This window comes from Homalodisca vitripennis, chromosome 4 (genome assembly GCF_021130785.1).
Source record: "Homalodisca vitripennis isolate AUS2020 chromosome 4, UT_GWSS_2.1, whole genome shotgun sequence".
NCBI lineage: Eukaryota > Metazoa > Arthropoda > Insecta > Hemiptera > Cicadellidae > Homalodisca > Homalodisca vitripennis.
The window spans coordinates 63921828-63938493 of NC_060210.1; the positions used below are offsets into that span (position 1 = coordinate 63921828).

At 30.2% G+C, this 16666-nt stretch overlaps 1 protein-coding gene across 4 annotated transcripts in view; it reads left to right on the top strand.

The window, feature by feature from the left end:
• The window catches only part of LOC124359402 (inositol polyphosphate-5-phosphatase A), a 186858-nt gene that overhangs the window by 142490 nt on the left and 27702 nt on the right, over positions 1-16666 (top strand). For all 4 annotated transcript variants that reach the window (XM_046812116.1, XM_046812114.1, XM_046812117.1 and 1 more), the window contains 6 exons: positions 4445-4508; positions 7664-7767; positions 8689-8805; positions 9368-9423; positions 12808-12892; positions 15802-15891. In XM_046812116.1, the coding sequence (XP_046668072.1) occupies positions 4445-4508; positions 7664-7767; positions 8689-8805; positions 9368-9423; positions 12808-12892; positions 15802-15891 (516 nt within the window). The remainder of the gene's footprint in view (positions 1-4444; positions 4509-7663; positions 7768-8688; positions 8806-9367; positions 9424-12807; positions 12893-15801; positions 15892-16666) is intronic.

The following is a 16666-nucleotide window of genomic DNA, read 5'->3' on the forward strand; positions in this document are numbered from 1 at the left end:
AGCAGGAGGTACTCTAGTGATAAGTCGCTTCAGTGTAGTGAATGATATAAACAAAAGGGCCAGAAAGCTCCCCTGTGACACACCCTACTTGTTCACATTGTGTGCCTGTTATCCCTCCATTAATTTGTCTCTACTCCCCCAATACTAGGGTGCTGATTGTTTTGCTTTCATTCCATCTGAGTAGCATTCCATCACTTGTGTTAGATTGTCTTTGGACTGGTCTAATTTAGATAGACTTTGTTTATCTTCTGTTCTTTATATATATATATAATTTCAATAAACATTGAATCACAAAAAGTAATTGCTCCGCCAGGAGTCGAACCCGGATCTCACACTTGCCGGGTGAATTTGCTACCATTACACCACAGTAATTGTATATATATAAATATATAAATAAATATATATATATATATATATACAATGTATTACAGTACAATAAACATTTTATTTTATTATCTTGATTGCATGAGACTTAAAAATAAATTTAAATTATCATGAGGGTCATATGATATGGTAATTTTTTTCAAGTTGTAGTAAACTCTGAACACTGCCAACCAGATCCAATACACATATCCGTGTTGGTCTATTGAATTTTGCGTGGTTAACTTTATATCCTAATGGTTTTGACACTTGTTTTAAAGGATGGTGTCCAATTCTCAGAATGTAACAGAGTTTTACATTATGTTCTGAGAATTGGACAAATTTGTATAACATGTAATTATGGCAAATGTTCAAAATCATATTATCCTATAAATCATCAATTTTCAATAATAAATCCTAAGCTCTTTTGGTATGAGATCATGTGCAAGCTGAAAATGATGAATATGGTTTTTAATTTTTATACCAGTGGAAAATACACAATTTTACAAATATTATGCTTTTATATATAATACAACCACTTTTAACGCAGCATGATGGTAAAGTTGTTGAATTATTGTCAACTAAATGAAAGGAAAACAATACGTTCTTTCGCCATTTAATCAATATTTGTTAATCTCTTGCAACCACTGTCCATAAAACTGAATTAATTTGAACAGTTATAAAGTTTGCACCACCAGTGTTATAACCTGACTTGGACCATACCATATCAAAACTATGATTTTTGTGGATAATGTTTTGTAGTTACAATAATTATTGTTTACTGTATTAAAAATTTTATGAAACATATGTTTTGAAAATTACGTATAATTAAATAATTACTCTTGGATGTTAAAAAGGTTCTTAGTTTTTAATTACAGACAATTAATTTTTAGCTATTTAGATTATTTAAATTTAAAATCTTTTTTTGTCTAATATTTGTTAACTGAAGATGGCTTGCCACACTAAGGCTGAAGTATTTCAAAATTTGGTTTGTAAGTTTTCATGTGATCCAGAAATATTTTATAATAGTAATCTTTTATGCTCTTTATTATAATGTAAACATTCAGTTTTATTTTAATAGCACATAATTTTATGGGTGAATTCAGTGACATGTTATTCGATAACTTTTTTGGAACATAAACTAGAGTTATAAGGACGAGCAAAATAGTACTGAGATTATGTATTATGTGTTTAATATATTTAATTTTTTATATTATTCATAATGATGATAATCTGTTTGTAAAGATTTTTTAAATGTTTTAAAGAATTTCTTTACTTAAACCTCAGTAGTTTATAAAATGTTGTTAGTGAAAATGCTATCTGATTTTACAAAAATCTAAAAGTAGTCCAGCAATAGATGTTTTAGCGATGTTTACAAACAATTTTGCTCTGATTTTCCGAATGAACAAACAAAGAGAGTAAGGAACAGTCAGAAAGTAATGTGCAACTAACTGTTTGCCAAACCAGTAGCGTGTGGGGGCAGGTTGGGCCACTGTGCGTGACTGCTCCATTGATAGGGTGTTAGTATTTGATTACCAATTTCACTGTACTGCTGACAGCCATTGATTGCTGCCAGTCACTGTTACTTTACAAGAGCATGGCTTGCATAGATGGTGATTATTCACGCATCAATTATGCCTTACATTTTTTGTTGTGAATTTTACAATTAGTTTCATCTATTGCACATTTTCAGTCTGGATCGGATTATTATTTTATTCTTTTTAGTCTGTTTGTAAAAACATGTTTAAATATGGCTTTTTATCAATTCTATTATTTGATATTGACTTAAACGTAGTTGGCTAAATACAAAGTAGAATTATTATGATCGGCTGAGTGTTAGCGAAGCCTATGACTTGAGGAGCTGGAAAAATTTCATTTCTGTCAGCTTGATATTTTGCTTTACGCTTCATTTCTTTAACGGCAACACTGGATTTGATGATGGTGCATGTCACTGCATGGGCTTTGGCTAAGTGTTAGCAAACATTTTTATATCTGTCTTATGGTTAACCATGATGGCAATGAGAAAATAGAAGAATAAATATGTTTTCAAACATATGGAACATAGAATAAGCATTTAGATTTTACCATAGGACTTGGTGCGTAGACTTTTGTTGTATAAACTCTGCTAAGAAACCCTTAACAAGAATGAGAAAGATTTCATCTATTGATGTTCAATTTTGCACGAAACTTCATTTCAACCAAGACAATAATGATCATGATGGTGCATGTCCAACCATGGAATTTGGCTAAATGTCATTGAAGCATATCACTCAGTAATTTGACAATTTCCTTTGATCTGCCGGGAGTGTAAAAATTACTTTTCTGTATGAATGTCTATCTGTTTGCAGGAAATCTCTAGAAAGACATGAGCTATAGAGTTGAAATTTGCCTGTCGTAGTGAAAGATGTTATTTGACACGTATATGGTGTTTTCCTACCTTGTTTATGTACACAGCTGATCTGATTGGCTATATACAACATAAAACTGATTACAGATGCGGTAGAGGTGATCGTATTATTTTAATATTTTCATAGATGTCTCCAATCATTGCGACACCAACAAAAGCACCAGTGGAGTGAATATAAATAATAATATAACTTTATATTTTAATACCAATAAAATCATACAAATTTATTGCAAACATTTTAAATCTCTAGATATCTATTACAATTTTGTCCATACACAACTGTTTTATTGAGGTTTGCAGTGACTGTAAAATTCATTAAAAAATTAAAATGAAATTTTTTTGAAAACAGTCTCTGAAAATAGTATTTTTTTAAAAAAAAGTTTTTGTGTAATGTTTAGTTTCCTAAAACTGAAATACTGATTTTGCATGTATAAAAACTATAAAAAGCTCAATAGTAGCAGTGTTTTCTATAAGCGCTTAATTCAGTACAGTAGGATTCCTCGGCTAGTTTGTCGCTCCAGTTAATCGAACAATGCTCAATCTCCCGAGCGTGTACAGTCTTGTCGATAACTTATGGCTTGCCCGCTTCAGAGCTGTGTCATCTCTAGTGTTGTTTCTGTCGATGTGCATGTTTTTGTACTCTACTGTGTAGTTTTATTTTGTTCGTTTTAACACACAGTGTAGAGTTGTTTGTTTTTTAACATGTCAGGAAGAAAACGTAAACACGTAACTAAATGAAAAATTGTCAGTGCTACAAAGACTGGACAAAGGAGAACCTCTCCCAAAAAAATTGCAAAGGAACTCAATGTAGGTGTTCCACAATTAAGGATTGGAGGAACAATAGGAAAGACATTGAATCATATACAATTAAGATTAATGGTGAAAATGCTCTTTAGAATCACAAAACACTGAAAAAAACATAGACTGGAACGGCTTGATAACAGATTGTGGATGTGGTTGTCAAGAAAGAAGGAACGGAACCCCAATATCTGGACGAATTTTAATAGAAAAGGCAATAATTTTTCACAAATAACTGGAAGCCGGAAGTGAATTTGCAGCTAGTGGGGGCTGGATTGATGGCTGGAAAACCTGTTATGGAGCCCGGTATGTTTCAATTTCTGGTGAAAAGCTATCTGCTGATGTCGAGGTTGCTAAGGAGTTTTCTGTGAAGTTCCAAGAAAATTAAATGTTACCTTGCTTGCTAAAGTTTATAATATTGATGAATCAAGACTAAACTTTAAAATAATGACAACAATACATTTTATATAATAGTTTCTAATAGCGTAATTGCGTGTGTGTGTGTGTGTGTGCGCGTGTGTGTGTGTGTGTGTGTGTGTGTGTGTGTGTGTGTGTGTGTGTGTGTGCGTTTTAATTATGATATTTAACATCAAAATTTTTTTAAGATCTCGACAACAAACACCACTTAATGTGTTTCACCCAGAATTATAACTTCCGAAAACCATGTCAACTGGCATCTATAACTGACTAAGAAAAAAAAATCTATTACCACTTCCAACTAGACATTGATCATTATAATATACACCAATTAGCCAGTGATAGCACCAATAACATAATTTTCTTCAGCTAGTATCCTTGATTATATTAGTAAATGATCATTTGTATCGCTTACAAAACAATAAATTTGACTTTAAAATAAAGCATTGTTGTCTTTTTCAGGCTCTTGGAAATTTTTATTTCATCCATGAATCTGTACCTGATGTTCTTATTTGGGATTTTAAAGGTAAGCTATTTCTTTTATGTGTGTAAATGAAGATTTTTTATATTTTTATAGTATAATTTACATCCATCCACACCCTAAGTGAGTCAAATCAAAGATAAAGTATGTGAAGAGCACAAAATGTTAAATTGTATATATTCTGTTCTGTGTGAGAGTTTAATGGTATAATAGAAAAGCGAATAAACCTCACTCGACATCATCAGTGCTGCTCCCGGGGATGTGATTCATCATTTTCTGTACAGTACTTACATTGCAGAGCTGTAGTGAACTCTTTGATATAAGTGTATACTTGAATTGTACAGTGTTTGATTCATGCGTATTCTCTGCATTCTTTGTTACGTGTTTTAATCTATTATTGCTTAAATCTCTTGTTCAGTTCCTCTGCATTTATTTATAATCGGTTCTGTAATAAGCAGTGAGCTACAGTTAGTTGAAAGAAATACATTATATAAAGTTGTTATTTTCTAGCTGTACTTGTTTTTGTACTCGGATTAGAAGATTCACACGTTACATGAATAAGAAAGTATAGTATTTTATCTAAATTCTTTTTTCACTTGCCAATACTGACAATTTTGAATGTGTTATTCGCAGGCATTAAAAAATATAAAAAAGATATAAAACACTGCTTTCTCACTGAATTAATAATAGTATTATCAGTACACCAGTTACTCTTAGTCAATATCATCAGGGTCCCGAAGGAATAAAATGAACTATATTATTATTTTTTATAAATAGTAATTTATTCAGTAACATTATAATATATAAATAGTATTATGGAGGATTACAGGTTAATTATAATGTTTAATGGCCTTTATGTAGTAAGTAATGTTGCTGAACACACTGGAGGACAAATTGCTATGAATTACTCTTGGTGATATCTTGTCTGGAGGTTCACTACCATTGTAGCAGAGATTGGACCTCGTGTCAGAGATTGTTCCCTCTACTTTTGTCCACCCTTTTGTATCTGACCCTTTGTGAAATGGACCCATCGCCAGCACTGTGGGCAGTTTATTTATTTCATTCAACTATATTTCAGATAAAAAAGTCTTTATTTGAAATATGAAATTTCGTATGATTTTATTTACACACAATATATTTATACATTTTGTATACTAAAAAAATAATAGAATATTAATGAAGATCACAAATAATTAGGCAGCATTAATATTAAAGACTCAATTCTTAGTCTTTTTATGAGTTTTTAATGTTATTAAGGTGAAAACAAAACATGTTCATTAATATATAGATGGCTCAAACTTCACTATTATACAAAAACTGGTGTAGAACTCGAAATAGATTCTTATATTCAACTATAAGGTACCGTATTCTATTTTGTGCTAGTGGAAATCTAAGATTTTTGCAATAGAAATGGTTTAACTTAATCACTACATTTAGAACACATCAACCAATGCTAATTTAACTAATACTAAATTGGTATTGGTTGGTGAGTTCTAAATGCATTGATTAAGTTAAGAATAGCCAATACAAGCTTCATCTTCAAGAAATGGTTTAGTTTTATATAACAATAAAACATTTATATCATTTGATGCTCAATAAAACATACTTTATTCTAATCTCAAAATTTGTTTTGGAATCGCATTTGTAAATCTCAAAATTTTCATGATCTGGTAAGAGGAAACTCTTACAAAGATTTCAATACTTAATGTGAGTTTTAGTATTTAAGTATTTAAAAGTACCTTATTTATATTTATTATCAGCTCTTCGTATGCTTTTTGTGGCCTTATTATGTCTTATGTTCCTTCTGGATTTTTTTATGCAGGAAATTCAAACCAAAATCCATATATAACCCTTCTGATTCAGTTAAAATATTGAAACAAATTTTTCAGATAGGAACTGAGCAATCTTTTAAATTATTATCAATAAAAATTATTTTTTACTGTCTATTTGCCGTAGTACTTTGTTTAGAAAATATTATATACTACATGAAACATATCAGAGCCTAGAAATGTAAAAGAAATTAATTTTTTAAAGTAGGCGATTATTATTCTTTTTTTATATAGATAAAACATAAATTTATCAGACCATTCAACAACTAAAGTGTAGATAAAAAGCCAATCAATGTCATCATTTATTGATATTTTTCTTTTAGAAATTCTCATCCATTTTTAATGAAAATTGCTCATATGTCACATTGTTTCTAATGTTCAGAAAACAAATATAGGTATTTATGCCTTTAGATTGTAATATACTTTATTATTTTGTAAAACTGACATAAAACAAAATATACTGGAGATTGACTCAAATAGTGTCTTTAAATAATCGTATTGTTTCCCATTTTATGAAAGGAAATGTTTATTTTCGTTATTTTTTTATCTCTATTAGTGTACAGGATATAATTATTTTCACAAAACCTATTGGGTTTTTAGGCCTAAACATTTAGATTCCACAGACTTAAAAGGGTTTAATATAATTTTATTTTGATTGTAAGTACTTGCACTTGTATATTTAATGAATTTGAATTTACCTCTGTCAATTTCCAAAGAGAGATTAGTGCCAAATGATATATTTTTTTAATGTTAGAATAAGAATTTATTTGTTATCAGACTGTTATAAGACAAACATTGATATCATCTGATATGTACTATAAAAATAATAAGTAAATGTACAATTAATAAGATAGAAGTAATTAACATTTATATAATTTACAATCTATCTAGAAAGTTCAAACAATTACTAGACAATTGGCTACAACAGAAACTTAAATGAGCATAAACTTCAAGTTTACATGTTCTAGAAATGTATACACAAACGCATACATATACACATACACATTTATATTTATTGTATTTATTTATTAATTAAACAGAAAATCATTAACAACACATAAAGTATAATTATCAAAAAATCAAGAAATGTCAATATTACAATTACAGCTAATGTCACCATTTCATAGTCAATATACCATAATACCCTGTAGCTATAAATACTATCTACTTCCAAATGTGGCAATGGAAATGTTATTGATGAAAGTAACTCAAGACATAATATTTTGACACACCTCACAGCATTTGCAGGCACCAGAATGTAATTACAAAAATACCAGCAATTAGGAATATGTAGATTTTTCTTGCAGTCAAGATTTTTTTCTATCTGTTATTTCAATTTAATTAGTTTACTAACACTGTGTTGTGTTTCAGAACTAAACTTTGTGGCTGTGGAAGGCAAAGACGTCCACTCTGGCAACATTGAGGATGTTCCAACCAAAGAAAAATCCAAATTCCCTCAAGACTTCTTTCCTGAGGTAATGAATGAGGTTCCACTTAAGTGCGTACTGATGAAAACCATGTTGTTTAACACATTTACCATGTAGGATGTATGTTACAACTATTCTGTCTGTTCTAATGTCAAAACATGTCTTGTGTTACAGTAAAGAACTTAAAACATTGTAATGATTTTAAAAATGTTAAAGTTGGTGTGATAACTATAAATTAAATTAAATATTAACTTTTTCCTATTCGAATTACCGCAGCGCAGTTCTGACACCACCGGGCTAAATTGTTTGGGCTTCTCCGTCGTGGGAAAACACACTCGTGTTTTTATTATTTTAACTAAACTGTTACATATTATGTATTATTGTAAATGTTAAGAAATTCTCTATAGTATAGTGGTATTTGAAAAATTATTTAGCCCATAAGGTAAACAAAATCTAAATGGATACTCGTCTGTACAAGAAATGTTTGTTTGTATTGTTATTTATATACATATATTTGTAATTAAAATAGGACTACATGTGTTGTACAAGGAACTATAAAAATAACAAAACAGTATGTTTAAAACAGTAGCTACAGGATGTTACAAATAAGTCTAATAATTCTATAAGAATTTGGAAGGAATTTCAATGAAAAACTGCTAAATCACTGTCAATGAAGAAATCGATAAAACATTCATATATAATTCATAGATCACTAAGCATCTAATGAATGAGGACAACAGTACTGTCAATAGATATTTCCATTAGCAGTTCCAAAAGTAGCTATAAGATGGCAGCACGAAGCAGAGAGCAATGATGAAGCAGTTGGTGGGAATCACACTTAAGCGCCAAGCTCCCCATCGAGGCGATTGGAGGCGTATGCCCGGGAGAGGGTTTTAAATCAATTGGTAATAATAGTTTGTATATAACATTATATTATTATTGTACTAACAAAACGCTGTTGTGTTGCAGTGTAAGTGGTCAAGAAAGGGGTTTCTGAGGACAAGGTGGAACCTTAACGGCACAGTGTTCGACCTTGTCAACATACATTTATTTCACGACGCTTCAAACTTCGTTGCCATGGAAACGGTGAGGCTCAACTCTGACAAAATACTTCATTAGACATTATTTTCTGTACATTGCTTTACTCAGGAGCATAACTTTCGTAACACTCTTCTTCTCTGCCTTAGAAATTCTACTAGCGTGTTTTCTTGACATGAATTTAAGCAAAGTTATTCTTCTTTTTTAATTTAATCATTATTTCAATTTTGTAAGGGAAATGCATTTATTTAACTTTCATCTTTTATGTGCGTGTGTATATTTCTGAGATAAAAACTGAATTTTAAAAGTTGTATATCATTATCTAGCAATGTAAATTTGTAAATCTGTATTAGTATAATGCAGAATAATTTATTAATAAAAGAATGCAGTAACAAGAATGACAAATATGAAATTATCATAACTTAATATTCTATTGATCAAAATTTAGTAACGTGATATAACTTGTAAATAATTGTACCATTACTGTCTCTGTGGTGTATTTGTATAATATGTAATTCAATGAAATCAAATTCTATGAAGTTAATTATACTCACTCTAATTTGAAGTAAATTATAAATAAGGTGTCTAAAGCTGCTGTGTTGTGTTCTAGTTTCCGTCCGTATATTCCAAGACTCGACAACGTGCACTCGAGTATACGCTTGACAGGTTAGTAACACTACGTCATTCTGTTTTCTTTCTTCTTACCTGTTTCAAAAATACATCTTCTAATTTTAAATTGTTTTCTATAATTGCCTTATTTATATGGTTGTAAAAAACTATGCTTTAAACAAATATTCCATTGCACTATATTTCAAGATATTAGCATAATGGTGAAATATATTTTTTTAAACTGCTACTTAAAAAAATCAAATTTTGGTAGATTGTTTAAAATTATTTTAGACTCTAAAAAGACAAAAGCTCTCTTAACCCCTTGAGGCCGGCTGTCAACTATGGGTCGACTGTGGTATTTCCGCGGAATGCTCATGCACATCAATTATAGGTTGACCAGATATTGTCACTGGATTTTTTTTTTACTTTTTCGTTACTATTGCTGTTCGGCATTTGAGTTATTCAACAGTTTTAACTTCTATTTGTGTGAAATGAATACCACTTTGATCTTTACTTATGATACAAGAGGCACCAAAAATGATAAAATAGAACACCATCTCAGATGTTGTCTGCACTTGAATTGTGTTTGTAAACATGACTGATCCTACTAGATCCTACTAGTTTCATCGATGATAATGTAATATTAAATTTACTAAATTATTTTGATAGTGTTTACAGTGATGTTAGTAATCAAAATGGATTATTGAGGAAGACTGGGATAGTAATGTTGAATCGAATCAGAGAGAAATTTGTTCTGAAAACTTTGTGGTAAATGAAGATAAACAAGACTCTCAAATTTTATATTTTATTATAATTTGATAATTTATTTTTTATATTTTACAAATTATTACCTATAAACATAAACAAAATATTTTAAAAGAACGTATAGGCTCTTTTGGAATATACTTTCTTTTGTAAAAATAAAAAATATTACAGAAAAAAAGTATTTAAAACATTTGGTTTATATAATGTAAAAAAAGCCGTAACATAATATATCTTGGTCAGGGGAGCAAGGGAATACCAACTATGGCACAAAACAATACTAAGATCACAGTAAATTATAATGGTCATATGTATATATATACACACTTTTTAACATATTTTCTTGGTTGTGGTAACAAGGTAAACTCAAAAATGGCATCGGAAATATAATTTATCCCAAGCATAAGTGGTCATACACATGCAAAGCCGCGTTTATCTTCTAGTTAACAGTATTAATTAAAGATCTCAGTATATTCTGTTGTATATAATCTGTAAATTGTATAATATTATATTATAGTCTGAATTGAAAGCCTAATTTGGAAGGAGTGAGGTTTGGGTTGTGGTAAATGTACAGCTCTACATTTAAATCAGATTTATGAATATATTCATGAACACTGCCTTATCAAGAAGCAGCACTTTGCACAAATTTATGAGAACTGCAGAATATTTATATTGTGATATTTTATTCTTGTCAGTTTGGATTTAACCCCATAGTACTATATTTTTTAATGTGGTAAATCTAGCCCATGGGGTGGTGTGTTCATCTGAAAAATGTATGCTAATTTGGATATGACAATTTATGCAAAAATAAAGAAATACATTTCTGTGAGAGAATATATCTTTAATGTTTTGTTGCTCATTGTTGTATACCTGTACTAGTTTAAATTGGCATCAAATAGATTATCAGTGCTGATGCTGCTACACTGTTGTATACCATAAACTTTTGTTAAGAAGTACATTCCATTTCAAAGATAAATATAAAATATAAATCATAAAGAAAATTATTTTTTTATATTTGTAAAAATAATGGATTTTTGTAATTCATATCTAAATTTTATTTGAAACCCAGAATTGCTTCTTAATTCTTACTTACAAAGTATAACATAATATGTGCAGAGTTTAATTACTGTGTTGTGTAAGTAGGTTTGAAATATTTGATTTAAAGCACATGTACAGATAGACAGTTGGAAAAATGAGTCTTTGAAGATTTGCACTTACAAAAACTATATCTTTATTTTGAATGAATAATCATATTCAAAGTTCTCAAAAGGCGCTTTTAATAAACTACAATTATTATTAACTTAGAATTCCATACATTTTATATTATTGGTTGAGATTAGCAAAGCCTATCACTTGGGCTGAAAAGATTAATTTCTCTCTATACGCACAATAATTAGAAAACGAACTAACCTAGACTTAAAATTTTGCATGAAGTTTCATTTCTATATGAGGTACACTGAGTTCGATTATGAATACATGTCACTCCATTGGATTTGACTGAGCGTTATAATTTTACATTGGTCTTTTGGGTAACAATGATGGCAATGAGAAATTAGCAGAGTAAATAAATTTGTAAACAAACTCCGCATACTCTTAACAGATATTACACATGACATATTAACACATGCATCCTAATTATCCAACTTCATTTTATGGTGACTTGGTGTGTTTTATTACACTGATATGAAACCCAATTTATTGAATTAAAATTTGAATGTATCATGTGCAAGATAACTTGAGAAATATTTTATATTTTACATGAAACTTTATTTTTCTACATAGTCAAGAATAAGTTCTTTGATGTTGCGTGCCCAACTATGAAATTTTGCTGGGCCTCGTTGAAGCCTATCACTCATTAGGCTGACACAATTTCATTTTCATTTGCTGGTGGATGTATACATTTTTTTGCAATACGGCCATCTGTCATTCAATATATCACTAATGAAATGAGTTTTAGGCTTGAAATTTTTCATTGAGCCTCAGCGAAGCGTGTTGTGCAACACATGGTGTAGCAAACTCCTACCTAGTCATTATAAGGCATTACACATCCTAGCATAACTATGTTAACGCAAGCTTAGCAAAGTGACTCCACATGAAATGAAACTTCGTGCAAAATATCAAGTCTATACTGCAATTAGTTTTCGAAGTATCATGCAGACATACAAAGATACAAGGAATTTAGCCAGTTCCCTGAATGAGGCTTCGCTAATGCTTAGTCGATAATTATGAAGTAAAATTGATGCTTTGTAATTATGTTTCAAATATGTATTTCTGTTCTAATTTATTTTCCGATTTTTTGTGAAAGGAGATTATTTCTGACAGCTTTGTTGGTTGATTTTTAACAGTTCAGAAAAAAAAAGAAAATTTTATACATTTAGGAATATTTTTGGGGATTTATTTAAAATATACAACATTATTCATATGGCCAAAAAGTGTTAAATAAATCATATACTTGAAAAGTACATTTTATTGATTCGTAGTTAAAGTGAAATGTGACAGTAAAGCTGGGTGTTGAACTTTGTAAAAGGTTGAAGATTGAAGTCTGAATGTTTAATAAAATAGTCGAAGAATTTAATCTTTCCTCTGTTAACAGTACCTATAGCAGATTCCAACATCTTATGTAATCTTATTATTTAAAATTTATAATACTATTTCATAAGATTGAATCAATTTTTTTAGGTTTCATACAGACGAATATGGATCTGCACCCTTTTTCTTATTCGGTGACTTCAACTTTAGGACAGACACTCAAGCTGTTATAAAGGTAATTTTTTCAATTTATTTTGCTTCTTAGAGTATTTTTAAGGGGAAAATATTGTTCAGCGACTATTTGAAGAGGCTGATTATTTATTTTTCTTAGGGATTATAAAAGATAATAAATTACTTGCTATTTAAAAAATAATCGTAATCTTGTGGTTTTCAGTCTTTTGTTTAGATTGTATTCCACAATATGTTTAATTTTCCTTTTTAAATGTATTTTACCAAACTAGAATGTAAATGGGTTTTTATAGACCCTTCATAATATAAATTAGCATTGCGATAAACAGTAAGTACATGAACAGATTTTTAGATATTTATTAAATTATTCATGTTATTGTATGTGAAATGTATTTTTAATTTATCACTTGATGGACTATAAAGAGATTTCACTCATCAATGTTTATAGTTGTAACTTGTAACCCAATGCAATAAAAAAAATCTTGTTCTCCCTACCTGATGCACAGCTGATTGGAGATTCATATAAATCTGTGTGTTTAATAGCCACGAAACTGGATAGTTTTAGAAAAATATATTGTCCCTTACTTTGTCAACAATTCCAAAATTTGCTTTTATAGAATTCTCACTACATGTTTCAGGACAAAAGTATTATCAGGTGTATAAAAACATGAAAGTTAAAAACAAATAAAAATACATAATATAACATGCAATTCAATAAATAAAATATATACACGATAAATATTTTACAAAATACGTAGATGGTAGGCTTATCGCAAACGCATATGCACAACCATGTACACGAAATGGCCATTCAGTAGCACATACACTGAGGGCAGAATGTTATGTCACTCATCTTCCCCTACTTCCAGATCTGTTCTTATCTACTGAAGTCTTATCAGTAGTTAATAAAGTATTCTTGTGACCAAGGATCATGTTAGAAATATAATGGGAACTGAATTGGAGCTTCTGTCCTGCATCCTTGTCTGGAATGGCTTTTATACCAATTTCTGAATCATTCTGGTTTCGTTTTCCACAATGGCAATGACTCTCTTTTCTTCGAGAATGAAAAGAAGTCGAATGTTTGTGGTGAGTTTAGCCAGACTATACAACATTCCCTCAGAAAATGACTTTATGGTCCGGTCATAAAATTAAATTAAACTTTAAACAGAACCCATAACATTTTAAACAGAAAGGACAATGTGAAAGATAATAGAATTGACAGAACTGGTGTATATAAGTTAATCTGTGGGAAATGTAACAGCAATTACATTGGGCAAACCGGTCAGGCATTTAAAACTAGATTCAAGGAACATCCCAACAACGCATGAGCAAATAAACAAAAATCCTCCTTCACCCAACACCTTTTTGAAAATAACCATGACATGAACAATATCTATAATTGTCTAGATCTTTGCACGTATGTAACATCGGTCGGAAACTTGACACTCTGGAAGAATATGAAATGTACAAATATTTTCAAAATGAAGAATACTTTATTACTACTGATAAGCCTCCAGTATATAAGAACAGACCAGGAAGTGGGAGAAGAGGAGTGACATAAACTTCAGCCCTTAGTACACGTACTGCCGACCGGCCAGTTTGTGTCTGTAGTTGTGCGTATGCGTCTGTGGTAGACCTACCATCTATGTGTTTTGTAAAATATTTATCATGTATATGTTTTATTTATTGCATTTTATGTTATAATATATGTTTTTAACTTCATTTGACTTTTATGGTTTTATACACGTGACACCTGCACTTTCGTCCCGAAACATGTAGTGAGAATTCTGTAAAAGCAAATTTTGAAACTGTTGAAAAGGTAAAGTACAATATATTTGTCTATAACTATCCAGTTTCTCACGGATAGATGGGGAATTACTTCCAAGTGGCTTGCATTGAGTCAAAAACTACACCAATCAGCTGTAAATCAGAATGAGTTAGCAAGTCTCAGACTCCATGACAGGACAAGCCAGTAGTGTTACACTTAGATGGGTATGTTGTGGAGTTGTTGACTGAGCAGTGCATTAGCTCTAACTAATAGTATTAACCATAAAGTACTAAAGTAAAATTTAGCACTTTATTGATGCGATTATTGCTAAGATCTTATGGTCAATGCTACAATTTACAATATGTAAATAAAACAAATTTGATATGTTTTTTGCATTAGTTATTCGCTTTTATATAAGATAATGGATACAAGAAAAATATGATGGTAGGATAAATTATGGTTGATTATTTGTAGATAGAAGGATTGTAATATTTACAGAATGATTGATCCCTTTCCCTTTACCTAATCCACACACAAGACAATATCCAATTTTGTCCATGCAGCACCTGCAGCTCTAGACATCTTATTTTACACTTTAAACTCAGAAAATACTTATCCTCATTTCCCAGATTTTGCATCAATTTATCATCTATAGTGAGAAGAATGTTATTATCAAGTGCAATGGATGAAGTGAATAAAAAGTAGTAGTTGCTTAAATTTGCTGATTATGAACTACTTACTTCGTTTCCAGTGAATAAAAATGAATGCTACTAAAGAATAATACTTGCTTCACAATTCCCGAACCCGTAGTATTTACTTCAAATTCATGTAATAAAAGTAGTAAAAACAACTAGTAACTTTCTGTAGTAACTGCTTTGTATTTGTGAAGCCTGGCCTGGGCAGACTTAGTTTCATGAAGGTAAATTAAAAAAGGTGAGGGATGGTTTCTAAATAGTTTAAACATTATAATACTTATTATAGGAACACTGTGATTATTGGCCTATGCTGTGTAATTAATGTGTGTAGTAATTTTTTATAGTTCCCTCATAAGTATATTATTACAATTATCGACATTTATTATGCATGTACATGGTCACAACAAAATTGATTAAAATCGTTTGATTATTTACTTTTAGTTTATCTTATAAAGTGGTACTGTGTTCTCAAAATGATTTTTCTCTTTACAGAAACTAGCAAATGGTTTAAATCCAGTAGAAGTTAACAGTGCGAAAAATAATGAAATCAACAAACTACTTTACAGGGATAAGGAGAGTCAGGTACTGATTTCATCACATCTTTATGAAAAATTCAATTTTAAAATAAGTTCATAATTACATTTTTTGTGTAATCCAATCTGTATGTCTGTTATTTAGTATTTGCGTATGCATAATGAAAATGTTTAGTGTAACTGTTCATTTTTTAATTACATGTATAATGGTTACTGCAAGAACCATTATATAGCTTTAGAACTTGTTATTATAAAATTAAAATTTTGTCAAAATTTACTTTGAAATTTCTTCCCAAGATGTTTGAGGCTTTTAAGTCAGCAGTTCAAAGTATCATTTGTTCAAATCTACCATTACAAATATAAAAATGTGAAGGAAAGAGGGTTTTTCCGGACATTTGCCATCATTCAGTGATACAAAAAATCAGTACCACTATGTTTCGAGATGTATTCATCATTCATTTACAAGAAGAAATCATCATGCAATTAGAAGAAATCAGATTGCAGATCTCAAAATGTGGTGTTACTGATTTTTCATATCACTGTACAATGGCACATGTCTGGAAAAATCCTCTTTCCTTCACAATCCTTCCATCGTCAAATCAAACTTCAAAGAAAGAAAAATGTGACAAATTTTAACATATATTGTATTAGGATCACTGTGACAGAACGGAGTTGGAATATTGCCTGAATATTGTTGAGTAACTAATGGTACTCATATTAAGCATTTCTTGAGGATATTGCATTTTGTAATGGTATATAAAAACTTGTTCATATAGGAAATTATTTTATGCAGTTTTAATTATTTTATGACTCTTTTGTTTACA